This window comes from Nanorana parkeri, unplaced genomic scaffold (assembly GCF_000935625.1).
Source record: "Nanorana parkeri isolate BGI_ZX_2015 unplaced genomic scaffold, ASM93562v1 scaffold485, whole genome shotgun sequence".
Taxonomy (NCBI): domain Eukaryota; kingdom Metazoa; phylum Chordata; class Amphibia; order Anura; family Dicroglossidae; genus Nanorana; species Nanorana parkeri.
Genome location: NW_017306753.1, coordinates 58,509 through 75,499, shown reverse-complemented (window position 1 = coordinate 75,499; position 16,991 = coordinate 58,509). Strand labels below are relative to the sequence as shown.

General features: G+C 44.4%; 1 protein-coding gene across 3 annotated transcripts in view; it reads left to right on the top strand.

Moving 5' to 3' along the window:
* The window catches only part of B3GAT1 (beta-1,3-glucuronyltransferase 1), a 52,799-nt gene that overhangs the window by 29,591 nt on the left and 6,217 nt on the right, over positions 1 to 16,991 (top strand). Inside the window, exons 2-4 of one of the 3 annotated variants that reach the window (XM_018560892.1) lie at positions 10,004 to 10,122; positions 10,257 to 10,403; positions 15,889 to 16,397. In XM_018560892.1, the coding sequence (XP_018416394.1) occupies positions 10,119 to 10,122; positions 10,257 to 10,403; positions 15,889 to 16,397 (660 nt within the window). In that variant the 5' untranslated portion in view covers positions 10,004 to 10,118. Of the gene's footprint in view, positions 1 to 10,003; positions 10,140 to 10,256; positions 10,404 to 15,888; positions 16,398 to 16,991 lie in introns of all 3 variants that reach the window. The other 2 variants (XM_018560893.1, XM_018560894.1) reach the window with 2 other exon arrangements.

Genomic DNA, 16,991 nt, shown 5'->3' with positions numbered 1-16,991 from the left:
ACAGACTGCATACAAGTGATCTCGGCGACATCTCTGGGATCACTTGTACAAAACAAGTTGTGGCTTCCCCGCCGTACATTTAGCTCAGCTTGCCCAAAGCAGGGCTAAATGAACTACCCGGTGCCCAGAACTGCATGTCCCGGGCTTCGGGCAATAGGAATTCCTCACCCCTGCTGCCCCTCTACACCCTGCTGCCCCGAGGCCGGGACTTAGTGGCCTTGTGGAAAATCATATAGATCAGCGGCGGCCAACTCCGGCCCTCCAGCTGTGCTTTACCTACAAATACCAACAGGCCTTCTAAAGGTGCCCATACACCTTACGACCATCGCAAGACCTTTGTCTTGCAATGGTCGTAAGCTCATTGAAAGCTCGTACGATCTGCCCATTTACAATCGCGGGATTTCCTGCGATTCTCGTACGAGAATCGTACAGTGTATGGGCACCTTAACTGTCAGTCTTGCAATTGGGGTTGTCAACTTTTTTTCAAGTGAAACCCGAACACTCTAGCGCCGCATAGCAATTTTGTTTTGGAGACTATACAGGAGAGACAGCTAGGGGGGAGAGCGAGGAGAGGCAGCCAGGAGGATGAGCGAGGAGAGGCAGCCAGGGGAGAGAGCGAGGAGAGGCAGCCAGGAGAGTGAGCGAGGAGAGACAGCCAGGGAAGAGAGAAGAGAGACAGCCAGGGGAGTGAGAGGAGAAACAGCCAGGAAAATGAGAGAGGAGAGACAGCCATGAGGATGAGTGAGGAGCTAATATGAGAGTTTAATATTTTGGATTTACATATACAATAAAGAGAACCTGTCACCATTAAAAAAGCTGCAAATAAAAGCACAGACAAATCACACATATAAAAGTATTTGAGATGCTCACTAGGAGAATTTTCTTCCTTTCTATATACAATATTTTATAGCATCTTGAACTTTCTAGCAAACTTGACTACCCCAGGAAAAGTATATTACACCATAAATATTCTGACAACTCCCTCCCTCCTTGTACACCACAGACATCTTCTCTGCTGGGAGTCTCTAGTTACTGTCTGTGCTGACCCAGCTCTGTTACTCCTCCTTCCCCATTACCCCTCCTACATAAGCTTTTATCTTGCTGCTGGGAGAGGAGTGAGGGGGGATATTATAGACCAGGGGTAGGCAACCTTGGCAGCTGTTGTGGAACTGCAAGTCCCATGAGGCATTGCATGACAGCCACAGGCATGACTCCCAGAGGCATGTTGGGATTTGTAATTTCACCACAGATGGTGTGCCAAGGTTGCCTACCCCTGTAGAGCATCACTTCAGTCTGATGGGGCTGCTGACATCACATCCAAGATTTTCTTTTCTGGTCGAATGTAATGTAATACTGCATTATGGTCACTGGATGGAGCTGAGGAGAATAGGAAGTGAGTATTTATTTCATATACTCATCAGCTCCACCCAATGGCCATAATGCAGCCTTACTTTATATTACATTCAACCTAAAAAGAAAATATACAAAAAAAACATTGGCTTTTGCTTCTATTCACACAGAATGAACACTCGCTGAGATTTGCAGGGTGACTGTTCCTGCGAGTTGTTTCTAAATAGACCCCCTAAGTGTTATTTATATATTTTTGCAGGTTGTTTTATTATTATTATTATACAGGATTTATATTGTGCCAACCAGACATGTGCACAACAAAAAACATTGTTTTCAAACGAAAAAAGTGAAAACAAAAAATGTTTTCATTAGTTTTCTCAAATGAAACAAACTTTTATGTTGTATAAAAATCCCCACAGACTTATAAAAATTATATGAACTCAACTATATACCCCTCCTGGAGATGACACAAACATGAATGGAGGCATGGAGAAAGAGCAAACACTTGTGGTTAGGGAGGATGGCGTTATTTAAGATGGACATCCTCCCAAGATTCCTTTACATGTTCCAGACGACCCCGGCAAAAATCCCACGGTCGTATTTTCGTAGATTACGATCATCGCTTCTCAAATACACTTGGGGTACCGCCGGGGCGCGTCTGAGATATGATATTTTAGTCAAAAGAAGATCAGAAGGGGGGGAGTCTACCACACATCGAGATGTATTATAGATCAGCGACCCTGAATAGAATGATAGACTGGTTCTACCCGGCGCGACCTAAACTCTGGGTTACCATAGAACAAGCTGAGGTTTCAACACCCTTGACATCACTACCATGGATAAACCCGGATAAACGGCCGCGTGGGTGGAACCAGTCGCTCGTAATTGGTACGATACTAAATATATGGGATACAATGATCAAGAATTATGGTGTATCATCCTATGTGGGCCCATTGACACCCATCCTTGGGAATCCAGACTTCCCGCAGGGTTTGGCAGATGGAGAATTTTTGAGATGGAAGACCTCGAGGCACTCCCCAATAGTACAAGCAGTGAATGGAATGGGAGTACTCCCCCTGATATATGTTCTGCCATTGGGAGCGGACGAACCAAGGCAGATGGCTTGAGTACTTCCAACTCAAACATTTTTACAACCATCTGTGCTCTCAGGGTTATACAGAAAGAGAATTTACTCCAATTGAGAAAATGATTGTAAATAAACCAGGAGGTAAGCATAGGGTGTCAAGAATATATAACATATTATTGGACAAATTCGTCAATACTTATAAGTAATTAATATTCAGCCTTCCCACTTGCCTTGGCCATTAAGTTTTTTTTGCTTTTTTTAATCTTTCTCTTGATTTTTTTTTTTTTCTCAGGGGATGTATGTATGAAGAGTGGGTGGGGGGATGGATGATGGATGGGTATGACAGGAGCAAGTAGTAGTTCTATTTCCAAGAACTGCTAGGAGCAAGGTAGTAGAATGAGGTCATTGCTGAGGGTTTTAGAGGTAGTGGAACCCATGGTGAAGGTTATAAGAGTTCTAAAAGGGTGTACTTTGTAATGACAAATAGGATAGCCCATGAGGTAATCGCACTTAAATATTAGTATTTACTTGTGTCATCGGAAAGCTCTAATAACCACAGTAATTGTTGTCGGACGTACAAGATATGTGAGATTGTCAGTTTCTGTAAAATTTGGATGTTGATCTTGTATATGAAAGGTAATCAAATAAAGAAAATATATATTCTCAAAAAAAAGAAAACTTTTATGTTGTTTCTGATTCGGAGGCAACGAGCCTCCGAATTCGAAACTGCACACTGAGGGCCTGTTCACACGACGTCCGTTTTGTGTGCTGACCGGATCCGTACGCTGCTGCACTCAAAATGCATCCCAATGTATCCCTATGTGTTTTTATCCCTATGTGTTTACAGTTCTCACGTGCGCAGTCCGTTCAGCTTACGACAGAAAAAATACTGCATGTCACATTTTGTCAGGTCCGGAAACGGTCAGGAAACGCAAACGCGGCAAAAACGCACTGCACGGCAGCTAACATACTAACAGGCCCACTTGAACGCATCAAAAACGCGGCCAAAACGTGGCAAAAACGCACTGCATCAGTCTGCAGATCCGCACCTGATCAGGAGCTGATCAGGACCTGATATCATGTGAACAGGCCCTGAAACCGCAGAACGAGTAGCGGCCATACCGCTATTTTGGAGTAGATCTTGGTATACACCAAGATGGTCGCGCCCGCATGTTTGAGCGCCGCCATCTTGGTGTACACCAAGATCTACTCCAAAACGCGCCAGTGACCAATATGGCCACCGCTCGTTCAGCGCGTGACATCATGGTTATGTGACATCATATGTTCCGCCTCCAAGATGGCCGCCGGCATGTTCTCGTCCGAATCCGAATGCACATGTCTAGTGCCAACAGTTTGCACAGCACTTTACAACATATGGGCAAACAGTACGATTACAATACAATGCCATACAAAAGGATTCAGAATCGCTTTGAATATTAATATCATGAGGAATAATGAGGATTCCACATCACTGCAAATGTTATATTTGTTTGCTGAACATTTTGTTGCAAAACTATCATCAGATATTAATAAGTAACCAAATGCATGTAAAATAAATCATTTCTGGATTGACGCTGATCATGTGATCTTTTTGACAGTAATGAATGAACTGATTGATTTGGCCTCGGATACGTATAGTGTGATTCTCAGGGAAGTGTCCTCTGTTTGCTTTGGGTTTTTCACTATATCAGATTTGCGCTCTGATTTCCATACGAAAGCCTTTGATCCCCTAATTGTGTTTGTAAATAATTTAGTGATCTCAGGATTTAAAGCTGTCAGCATGGGAAGCTATTAGGGCCAGAGCTGGGTCATTCGGAGCATGTAAGTGTATCCTGTGTGATATCTATGCTATGGGACTGATTAGCTCCAGCTTTATGTTTGCAATTACAGGGAGGTTCTAGGAAATAGTGTGTGGACTTTATGATTCCGGGGTTCTATCCTCCTGCTGAAGAGTCATAGTCAACCCCAGCAATAACCTAGTGTGGATTTTATGGGCAGTACCGAGGCTTAGTGTGCATGTTTTCCATATGGTTTGATGCTCCAATTTCCTTCCACAAAATGGTAGGTTAGCTGGATTCCATCCAAGCCTGTCTTGGGGGTCTCTTTAGAACAGTTTGTAGCTAGAAACTATTAGATTAGCTCCAGTCATCATCTAACATTAATTTTCTGGGCAGGATAAGTGAATCACCACTTTGCATGGCAGTGCCGAGGTCCTGGAATCCAGTCCTAGCAGGGACATTGGTTTGAGGGTATGAGACAAGGCTATGAGGCTTTAGAGTGTAAGCTCTGTTGGGAAACAGGCACTAATGGCAATGGTTCTATATACTCTGCATTTAAATGCGTAAAACTGGCCATGCATTGCTTGAAGTTCAGTCAATTTTTGCTAAATCAGCTGAAATTCAAGCAGTTGGTAGCCCTGTCAGCAGCACCTGGCTCAACAGAAGTCCATTTTTCAATAGACTTTTGTCAAAGAACCCAGCTCGGGGGGATTGTTGGCTGAACAGAGACTACATCCAGTCAGATGCAGTCAGCGTTCGGATGTTCAGCAACCTCAGGTCCCCATACCTGCTCTATACAATGGCCAGCAGGGGAGATTCCTCCATCCATGCTGTTTGGTGTGGATGGGCAATCAATTGATTCCTCATGTTCGTGAGAGAAATCTTAGGGTGCATGGCCAGTTTATATGTTGGTGTTTATTTATTTATTTAATATTTTTTTCACAATAATATTTTTTTCACATATATGACACATGTTCTTTGAGGATTTTTGTTTATTTATTTAATAAGGTTCATGTATGACACGCCTTTTATGACACCTGCTGACACATTTTATAACGTACTATAAGTTTTTACACAAATATTTATTATATATACACTGTTTCACGATTGCTTGACACAGAGGTGACACCATATGATCCCTACCGTTATCTAATTTCCTGAAGGGCATTTAGCGCTGTACACTTCATTACACCATTATTCTGTAGGCTTTTAGCCTGAGTTCAGCAGCTTTTTTCCTTTTTGGTTTTAGAAATTTTAGCTCTGGGGTCATATTAATATCTATTTTAAATTTTAATCCATCTTAATTTAGTTTTACTATTTCCGTTAGCGCAAGTTAGTTTGGTTCACTATATGTTGGTGCTACATGTACATGATGGTAAATATCATTTTTAGAATTCTGATGAGAGTTGGAGTATAGCTGCCAACAGCCGTATTTTTCCTTTGCAGGGCTTTCACATAATCACGCTGCAGGCGAGGCGTTGTGCGCAGTATGGCAGGTCGAATGGACATGCTTTACCTCTCTCTCTATATAGTGTGTCGGTCTCCTGAGTTTGCAGATACTGTATATACAGTATGGGCTCATCAATGATTCATGCCGGAGGAGAATAGCGTCTCACATCGGCACTCATTTCATTCTACTGATGTTATGCAGCGACTGTAGTTTTAAGAACAATGATGCGGTTGAGGTTCTGGAATCTTGTGTTTCAGTGCTCGTTGCCTGACCATACCATCAAATATCACATTGTCCTGTATTGGTGAAGCCGGACGTTCCTTTTGTGTGAACAGAAAACCAGATATGTTTGTTTCATGTGCAAATGGTGGTGTCAGGGTTGTTGTATGAAGAAAAGTCAGATTTTTTTTGGGTACATCTGGCTGCAAATGTCACATATGAGCGATAATAAGCACATACACCAAAGAGAGGTGAAACCTTAGCGTAAACCTGTACTAAAATGGTCTTAAAGTATCTATTGCCTAAAGCAGGGGTGCCCACTATTTTTGTGTTAAGATCTACTTTTCAAATGACGAGCTACATGAGATCTACCAACGGAAAAAAAAACTCCCTCGCTCTCCTCGCTGTCTCTCCTTGCTCATCCTCCTGGCTGTCTCTCCTGGCTCATCCTCCTGGCTGTCTCTCCTCTCTCTCCTGGCTGTCTCTCTTTGCTCTCTCCCATGGCTGTCTCTCTTTGCTCTCTCCCCTGGCTTTCTCTCCTTGCTCTCTCCCATGGCTATGAGCTACTGGTAGATCACGATCTACCTAATGGGCACCCCTGTCCTAAAGTATCTATTGGAGCCTACTAGGATCCTACGCTTAGGTCTATACATGGGGCCTTGACTTGTGACCAAGTCAAGATTAAGTCCCGCCCATCTGAATGCTAAGTCCTGCCTTTCATTCAGCAGTCACTGCTGTCTACTAATATTCTGGCAATTGACAGTTGACTGACAGGTGGCATAGTACTAGGAGGGAGCAGGGCTTAAAGGAGAACTATGGGGTCAGTGTTTTTCCCCATAGTTCTCCTTAGGGTAACGGGAGGACACAAACTAGCGTCCTCCCGTCACCCTAGGCTCAGTATATAGGGAGCTACAGCTCGCGGTATACTGAGACGCCGCAGCCGGAACAGATCCCGACTTAGATGACGGGATCCGTCCAGCTGCGTGATCCGTCCACCCGCCCCCTCCCCCGTCCGTTCCGCCAGTCAGCGCTGGAGGATCGGAGCGGGGAGGGGGGGAATCCAGCCCCTCCCCTGTCACGGCAGAGAGCTGTGACAGGATCGAGAGGCGAGCGAACCCGGTATGTGTTCGCTCACCTCCCGATCTACTGAGCCGACCTGTGACAGTCTCATTGTCACAGGTCGGCTAGAATGAGGTGAGTGAAAAGCACTCGCCTCATAGTTCTCCTTTAATCTTGACTAGTACAGCCTGGGCCCAGAATCCATGGGGCTCCACCGGGATTAATTTAAAGATTAACACAGGTACCGGGTGATGGCACTTCAGCACTTTTGTTATCTTAAAAACCTTTTTAGACCAGATGATGATCACTTTAAAGCTGAACTGAATTATGCATTGGGGTGGGCGGTCTCTGGCCATCATGTGCACAATGAGCATACGTGTGCATTATGGTATACTTACCTGTCCGACACCACCACCATTTCTCACTCTGCTTCTCCCGAGTTGCACAATGCGCCTCTTTTACCATTGAAAGACCTCTGGTGATGTAATTCCTCTTCATGCACACTGTAGTAACATCTTCCCTGGCAACTGGCTCCAATCTTGGCATGCCAAGAATAATCCTGCACGGTGCATGCGTTTCTGGTAGAGACCAGGCGTGGAGTCTCTCATAAATGGGTGTGACCAGGTATGTTCTAAGTGGAGCAGAGGGGGGGGTCTGACTTGAGGCACACTGTGAGCATTTACAAAGATGACAGCTGCTCTGATTTCAAGGGCCAGTCCTAAGTATTGAACATTTGCCCCTAGAAAGTTTTGCCCCTGGAAGGTCCCAGGTTATCAACTCTCAGAATCCATATGATCATGATGTAAAGTATTGGATATAATGAGCAGTAATATCATTGGTATTGATAAAATGGCTCTGGGTTTCTGTGGCCGGATTTCCCACAAGGCCAACCAAGGCCCGGCAGGGGTGTGAAATTCCTATCTCCCAATGCCGGGGACATGCAGTGTCTGGCGCCGAGCGGGTAGTTTTCTACATAGAGCCCTGCTTTGGGTAAGCAGAGCTAAATATACAGCGGGGAAGCCGCCGCTTGTTTTGTACAAGTGATCTCGACAATGTCGCTGAGATCACTTGTATGCAGCCTGCAGGTCTGCCATTCTCTATTGGGGGTTGGCGGGTAGGGGGGCGGATTGAGGAACGTGGCCTTAGGGCAGCAGAGAGAGTAAATCCGGCCCTGGTTACAGCAATGCACGGTCTATGTGTGTTGAGGTGCATTGCGGTCTATTGTCAACTGAACCCCAACACACATCGACAGTGTGTTACAATGTACCTGTGCTATAGTGTACCACAATGCACAGATGATAATGATCTATGCATTGCACTGTGTGTTGGATCTAATTTTTATGTGTGATAAGGTGCTTTCAAAGTCCAATAAAAATGGAGCCCTAACAGGAACCTGTTACTGCATCTAAGTAGGCGATATTTGCATTTGTCCTGATAGCAGGCACCTCAATGTGCCCATTAATATCCGTCTTTCATTGTAAACATTATCCTGCCTGTTTCAGGGACTCCCAAAGCTGAGCCAGAACTTTTTGGAACTCTCCATTCCTATATGAGCCTTGCATGTGCCTCTTTGCCCGTCATAGCCAACTATAGAGAGTTGTGCATTTTAACATTTTGGGAATGCTGGGTACAACATTTTATAAACCGCACATGGATTTGTGCTGCCCGGGGCACTCAGAAAATACCTTTATATATATATAATAATATATAATTGCAATGTAGACACGCCTGCCAAAAGCACACTCGTATCTGACCTCTGCTGCAGCATTAGCACAGCCTTGTCAAGAACACGCCCCCCTCTCTGCTGATTGGACAATGAAGGAGAGAAGCATGATGATGGCTCAATAATCCCCTCCCTCTGTTTTCTCCTCCTATTCAAATGTTCCTGAACATGTGCACTGCGGCAGAGTCTGATTGGCTGCTAGAGCTGGCTCTTCCTCTTCCAGTCTGAGTGCCGCTGTGCAAGTAGGGTTGCCACCTGTCCAGGATTCACCCGGACAGTCCAGTTTTGAGTGCTGTGTGTTCGGGTTTGATGGCACCAGAAACCCGGACACAAGATGTCAGGCAGACAGGGGCAACCAAAATTAAGATAGTGGCTACTGGCCTCCCCAGTGAAAATAGTCTCAACTGTGATATATACATATGAATGGACGGCGCTATTTACATATGAATAAGCCATGACTCATTCTTCCCAAAAAATGTCAGCGTGTCGCTAGAGTGTTCGGGTTTCGCTTGAAGAAAAGGATGGCAACCCTATGTGCAAGGGATTACAGAAAGCTGATATCAAGACATATTTATGTACATAACCTAGTTGCATTTAAAAATAAATGTAATGTTCTAATGTACATTTAAAAATGAATATAATGTTTTTGTATGCTGACCAAACCATGGATAAATTTAGATTGATATTGGTCCGGGGGGGGGGTCAGGATTTGTGCCTTATTACTTTTAATGGTCACTGCCTAAATGTGGTTCCTAATGCTGAGCAAACCATGGATAAATCCAGATTGATATTGGTCCGGGGGGGTCAGGATTTGTGCCTTATTACTTTTAATGGTCACTGCCTAAATGTGGTTCCTAATGCTGAGCAAACCATGGATAAATCCAGATTGATATTGGTCCGGGGGGGTCAGGATTTGTGCCTTATTACTTTTAATGGTCACTGCCTAAATGTGGTTCCTAATGCTGAGCAAACCATGGATAAATCCAGATTGATATTGGTCCGGGGGGGTCAGGATTTGTGCCTTATTACTTTTAATGGTCACTGCCTAAATGTGGTTCCTAATGCTGAGCAAACCATGGATAAATCCAGATTTATTTTGGTGCAGGGATCTGGAGTTTGGGTAATCGCGCAGAAAAAGAATTGTGTTTCTGGTTAAGTTTACTCTATAACGTGCAGATGCCGAGCGGGGTTTTATTTTGTCATTATATTAATTCGCTAGTCGGGATTTAACTATGGCACGGATTGTTGCAATGCAGTGGGAAGACGCATATTGGTTTCTTAGCCAACAGTGCTCTCTGGTGTTCACACGTTTCTTCTCTCTCTTCCTTCTTATACAGGTTTCCTTCTGTGCGGTGCATCTCCAAGTCCTGGCCAGTGAGGGGCCTTGACCCCCAGTCTCTGTGACCGGCTTCCCCCTATCTGGGCAGAGCCTGGAATCCCCAGCCTGCTGCAATGGGTGGGTTCTGAACGCTGGTAAGAGGTGACTGTGTTGACCTGTGCTGTGTTTCTCCTGCTCCTCTCTGTCTGTATACTGATCTCTCTTCCTGTCTGCTTTTGCTGTTCTCTGTGCTGTCGGGGTGTCCTCATCAGGTAATGAGGAGCACTGGGGTCAGCCCACCCTGGAGATGCTGAAGAGAAGGGACATTCTGGCTATTGTACTGATCGTTCTGCCCTGGACTTTGCTCATCACAGTATGGCACCACAGTACTCTGTCCCCGCTGCTCAATGCACACAAGGGTGAGGAGACTCTGTGAACCCCTCCCCATCCCCCCCACCTCAACTTAGAATTGTCCTGTTGTGTCACTGGCCACCACTGACCTCATATTCATCACCCCCCTTGACCAGTCTATGGTGCATGTCGTCATCCTCTGCCAATATATCCAGATTTCATCCAACGGGACATTTCTGAAAACTGTTCTAAGTACCGTAAATCCGTTTATCCTGTTTCATTTCTTGTTTCCTAAATTGCAGGGCTAAAAGGCTCATTTAAAGTGTAACTGTAATTAAAGTGGAACTAAATTGAGAAAGTGAAGATTTTCTGTGCTGTAGGCTAAATTTAGAAATGATAATTATAGCTAAGCAATACACTGAAGAAATGTAGCTTTTGTCTTGAATTCCTCCTAAAAAATATAACTGCTGCTTCTGCTATGTGAGGGTGCCTAGGCAGTCCATTCACTACAGGTTCATACCAGTGTACCTGGAGTGTGAGATCTAAGGCACTGCTGCCCCTGACTGCTAGACTCAGGAGATTTGGAGTGAGATTCGCTGATGTCACTATTGTGTTGCTCACTGTTCTCCTTGCTGGAGGCTCTGACATGAGGAAGGAAAGCCCTGCCTATGGGGTGAGTGAAACACACTCATCTCCATATTTAAACTGCAGCTGTCACGCGTCGGCTCTATAGATCAAGAACTGAGCGATCACAAAATGCTGATCGCTAAGTGCCTGATCTTCTCCCTGCAGAGAGCGATGACTGGCAGTCACTACTCCCTGCAGGGATTCCCCGATCCCCTCTCTGTTCCTCCAGCGCTGACTGCAGGGACAGACAGGGGAGGGGGCGGGCACAGCTGGCTCTGGCTCTAGAGAGGCAGGACCAGCTGTCAATTAGGCAGAAGGGTAGATCCGGACAATATTGTCGGCATCCGTCCTGGCTACAGAGTAGCTCTACGTTTTCAGCAAATAGCGGGCAATAGCCCACTATATGCTGAGTTTTGTGTCACAGAACGAGATTAGTAAATGTCCTCCTGTAACCCAAAAAAGGTTGGGCCATAGTTCTCTTTTACGTAATAAACTGAATTTTTTGAAGGAGGAAACTAGAGGAGAACTGCCATAAAATATTGTCCCTTTCTTGCCACCGTTGCAAAAGTACTGTCCCTTATAGAACCCATTAGAACCCCCATCTCCCTCCTCACGTTCTTTGCCCAGAAGATGGCAGAGAAGTCAAATTAGGGGAGCTTCATTTTTCATGTAATACTTTCTAAGACACTTAAAGGGATGCAGGGGCTGCACCTTTTACTTATTACAGCACTGAGCGAAATGTATACAGTCCCCCTGGGTAAGAGGGTGAGCAGTAAAACTAAGGGGGTCTTTAATATTACATTTTTTTAACCCCCCCTCCTCCCCAGTATCTCTTCATTACAGAATACCCATTTTTCCAAAATTTCGTGTGCTTCCAAACCATGCGAGGTACAATGGGTGTCAACTGGAAATCACCCCCCTGTTCACTACCCATTGCAGCCTGTTGAAAGCTAAATTTGGATTGGGTTACTGCAAGACACTGCATATCTATATATTCTTAAATAGCAATAGCTGTGTAACCATAAAAAGCCAAAAGTAGCCATGTGATATTATCCAGTTGTTTGCTAGGTGGTGCTGATTGGATATCAGAGGACTCCCCCCAATCTTATTGCTGCAGCATGAGAGAAGTCATGTGCAAAGCTTACATTTCTCATAACAAACAATAGAAAAAGGAAGATGAGGTTACTATGGCCAATATCTCTTCATCTGCAAAGTTCTATCAGTTTTCAGAAATGTCCTCTCATAATTTGGTTTTGTTCTGGAAGTAAAATGTTACCATGAAGGGGAAGCTTTCACAAAGCTAAATAGCTGGGCCAGAAGCCACCGATAGAAGCTGCAGTGCTGACACTTGCAGGCTGCAGACCTCGCCGAGGGCCATTGAGTGTACTAACCTTCGCTGGTATGACATCCAGAATTGATATGACACCCGGAGTCTGAGAATTGCAGTTCTCACCAGAATCTTATGAGCCAGCTTTTTATCTTTGTGATTTACATCCTTCAGTAGAATATCCCATTACATTGAGATGCATTACATTGTGTCTGTCCACATGATTTAAGGTACTCACATTATAGACTGCCCCGAGACAAGAGGCAATAGGTTAGTCACACTGTTTTGTTGGCAGACCTTCAATAACCCCAATTCAGCATATCCTTTATCAGAGAAAGCATTCACATTACTGAGACTGCAACCTTTCCATTCACCAAAGAGCAGAGACTTCTCACTAGAGATCAGTGACATCATTTAGAATGCAGCCTATCCATTCACTAGAGACCGGTGACATCACTGAGAATGCAGCCTATTCATTCACTAGAGATCAGTGACATCACTGAGAATGCAGCCTATTCATTCACTAGAGATCAGTGACATCACTGAGAATGCAGCCTATTCATTCACTAGAGATCAGTGACATCACTGAGAATGCAGCCTATTCATTCACTAGAGATCAGTGACATCACTGAGAATGCAGCCTATTCATTCACTAGAGATCAGTGACATCACTGAGAATGCAGCCTATTCATTCACTAGAGATCAGTGACATCACTGAGAATGCAGCCTATTCATTCACTAGAGATCAGTGACATCACTGAGAATGCAGCCTATTCATTCACTAGAGATCAGTGACATCACTGAGAATGCAGCCTATTCATTCACTAGAGATCAGTGACATCACTGAGAATGCAGCCTATTCATTCACTAGAGATCAGTGACATCACTGAGAATGCAGCCTATTCATTCACTAGAGATCAGTGACATCACTGAGAATGCAGCCTATTCATTCACTAGAGATCAGTGACATCACTGAGAATGCAGCCTATTCATTCACTAGAGATCAGTGACATCACTGAGAATGCAGCCTATTCATTCACTAGAGATCAGTGACATCACTGAGAATGCAGCCTATTCATTCACTAGAGATCAGTGACATCACTGAGAATGCAGCCTATTCATTCACTAGAGATCAGTGACATCACTGAGAATGCAGCCTATTCATTCACTAGAGATCAGTGACATCACTGAGAATGCAGCCTATTCATTCACTAGAGATCAGTGACATCACTGAGAATGCAGCCTATTCATTCACTAGAGATCAGTGACATCACTGAGAATGCAGCCTATTCATTCACTAGAGATCAGTGACATCACTGAGAATGCAGCCTATTCATTCACTAGAGATCAGTGACATCACTGAGAATGCAGCCTATTCATTCACTAGAGATCAGTGACATCACTGAGAATGCAGCCTATTCATTCACTAGAGATCAGTGACATCACTGAGAATGCAGCCTATTCATTCACTAGAGATCAGTGACATCACTGAGAATGCAGCCTATTCATTCACTAGAGATCAGTGACATCACTGAGAATGCAGCCTATTCATTCACTAGAGATCAGTGACATCACTGAGAATGCAGCCTATTCATTCACTAGAGATCAGTGACATCACTGAGAATGCAGCCTATTCATTCACTAGAGATCAGTGACATCACTGAGAATGCAGCCTATTCATTCACTAGAGATCAGTGACATCACTGAGAATGCAGCCTATTCATTCACTAGAGATCAGTGACATCACTGAGAATGCAGCCTATTCATTCACTAGAGATCAGTGACATCACTGAGAATGCAGCCTATTCATTCACTAGAGATCAGTGACATCACTGAGAATGCAGCCTATTCATTCACTAGAGATCAGTGACATCACTGAGAATGCAGCCTATTCATTCACTAGAGATCAGTGACATCACTGAGAATGCAGCCTATTCATTCACTAGAGATCAGTGACATCACTGAGAATGCAGCCTATTCATTCACTAGAGATCAGTGACATCACTGAGAATGCAGCCTATTCATTCACTAGAGATCAGTGACATCACTGAGAATGCAGCCTATTCATTCACTAGAGATCAGTGACATCACTGAGAATGCAGCCTATTCATTCACTAGAGATCAGTGACATCACTGAGAATGCAGCCTATTCATTCACTAGAGATCAGTGACATCACTGAGAATGCAGCCTATTCATTCACTAGAGATCAGTGACATCACTGAGAATGCAGCCTATTCATTCACTAGAGATCAGTGACATCACTGAGAATGCAGCCTATTCATTCACTAGAGATCAGTGACATCACTGAGAATGCAGCCTATTCATTCACTAGAGATCAGTGACATCACTGAGAATGCAGCCTATTCATTCACTAGAGATCAGTGACATCACTGAGAATGCAGCCTATTCATTCACTAGAGATCAGTGACATCACTGAGAATGCAGCCTATTCATTCACTAGAGATCAGTGACATCACTGAGAATGCAGCCTATTCATTCACTAGAGATCAGTGACATCACTGAGAATGCAGCCTATTCATTCACTAGAGATCAGTGACATCACTGAGAATGCAGCCTATTCATTCACTAGAGATCAGTGACATCACTGAGAATGCAGCCTATTCATTCACTAGAGATCAGTGACATCACTGAGAATGCAGCCTATTCATTCACTAGAGATCAGTGACATCCCTGAGAAGGCAGCCTATCCATTCACTAGAGACCAGTGACATCACTGAGAAGTAGCCTATCCAATCACTAGGAACAAATGGCATCACAAAAATGCAGCACATGAAATTACTGCCAACAAATGTACATGAAAACTACTCGCCCTCATTAACAACCAGAATAATTTACATTCCCGAATCGGACTTACCAACCATCCTTCAGCCATGTTCCAATTCCATACCTTTTATATCAATCTACCACTCTCCTTCTTTTCACCATCTTCTCCTCCATTGTATGCTTCATCTAATACTTCACTGATGAACTTGTGCTTTGTCAATCTGCTTTTGTTTTGGGCTCTGCGGTTTGCTTTTGTCTGTTTTTACACTACTAGGAATACATTTGGGGTAGACACAAGACAAAGCAATAATAATAAAAGAGAAAGAGCATGCCTGCTATGGAGAGTAGGGAGGATCAAAGATGTAAGGAATTCCCCCTAACCCAATGTGCCTCTACCATCACCTTTTCCATGTCCAAGTGCTGGCCTATGTAGGTCATTACAGGTTATATGAACTTCCCACACCTCACAATGAATAGGACGAAAACTACATTAGAAACAGGAAATAATGTCAGGACAATTCTTCTGGACTGATTTTAGTGGGTTGTTTAGAATGGGTTCCTCCTATCGCTCAGGTGATGGTACAATTTCTTACTTAATGATGGAGATCCTGCTATGTGTGAACAAGACATAATTCTAGATTTCACCTGCACCACCACCTGGTTTTCATATTAACTACAAAACACCAAGAACAGTGAAGGGTTAGAGGTTGGTGAAGGGTGGGAGGCCTTCTAGATAGGGATTCTCCCTAATAAACCCCCATTAATACAGCAGGATTGTATTTTTCTAGGATAATTGTGCTTTTGTCTGTTCCAGAGGACGGGAGTGATGGCCGGAGGGATGCCAATCCAGGCTCAGATTCCAGGGAATATTGTTCTTCGGAGAGGGATATCGTAGAAGTTGTCAGGACTGAGTATGTATATACACGGCCCCCACCTTGGATGGGTAACCTCCCAACCATCCACGTCATCACCCCCACCTACAGCAGACCGGTTCAGAAGGCCGAACTGACCCGTCTAGCCAACACGTTACTGCATGTCCCCAACCTGCACTGGATCCTGGTGGAGGACTCTCAGCGGCGCACCCCTCTGGTCACCCGGATGCTGCAAGACTCTGGTCTCAATTACACCCACCTTAACGTGGAGACGCCACGTAATTATAAACTAAGAGGGGACACCAGGGACCCCAGAATACCCCGCGGGACTATGCAGAGAAACCTGGCCTTACGGTGGCTCAGAGAGACATTTAACAAAAACATCAGTTTGCCCGGAGTGGTGTATTTTGCAGATGACGACAACACTTACAGCCTGGACCTCTTCGAGGAGGTGAGTGAAATTCTACAAGTCTCTGGCTGAGAACTTCAATCCACCAGACACTGCATCAGAAGCCAGTGGAGTTAGAGAAATGTGGAGGCTTTCATTGCTCACCTCTAGGTATGCTGGTTGGCTGCCTCTGGCTTTGATACTTTCTGAGTTACTGACTCCTGTTTCTGACTGCTTCTGCGATACTGATCCTGATCTGCATACTGGTCCCAGGTCAATGAATCAAAAAGTATTAAAGCCAGTTGGATCAACATGGAAGTCAGACAACCAGAAAAGTCAGCAATGGGAGCCTCTACATCGGGGGTAGGCAACCTTGGCACTGCAGCTGTGGTGAAACTTCATATTCCACTATGCCCAATGGGATTTAGTTCTACAAGGCTGCCTACCACTGCTTTGTATCATGTCCACACTGCACAACCAGGAAGATCCCTCTACTACTTCCTAAAGAATTCCTAAAGGGTTCAAATGTGAGCATTGGAAGAGGTTGTATTATTTTTAGGGTCAGGTTAAAGTGTATGTAAACCTTAACAATGAACGTCTCTTTTTTTGCTCCACCTTCACCAAAGAGTACAGGTTTCCTTTAAATATATATATATA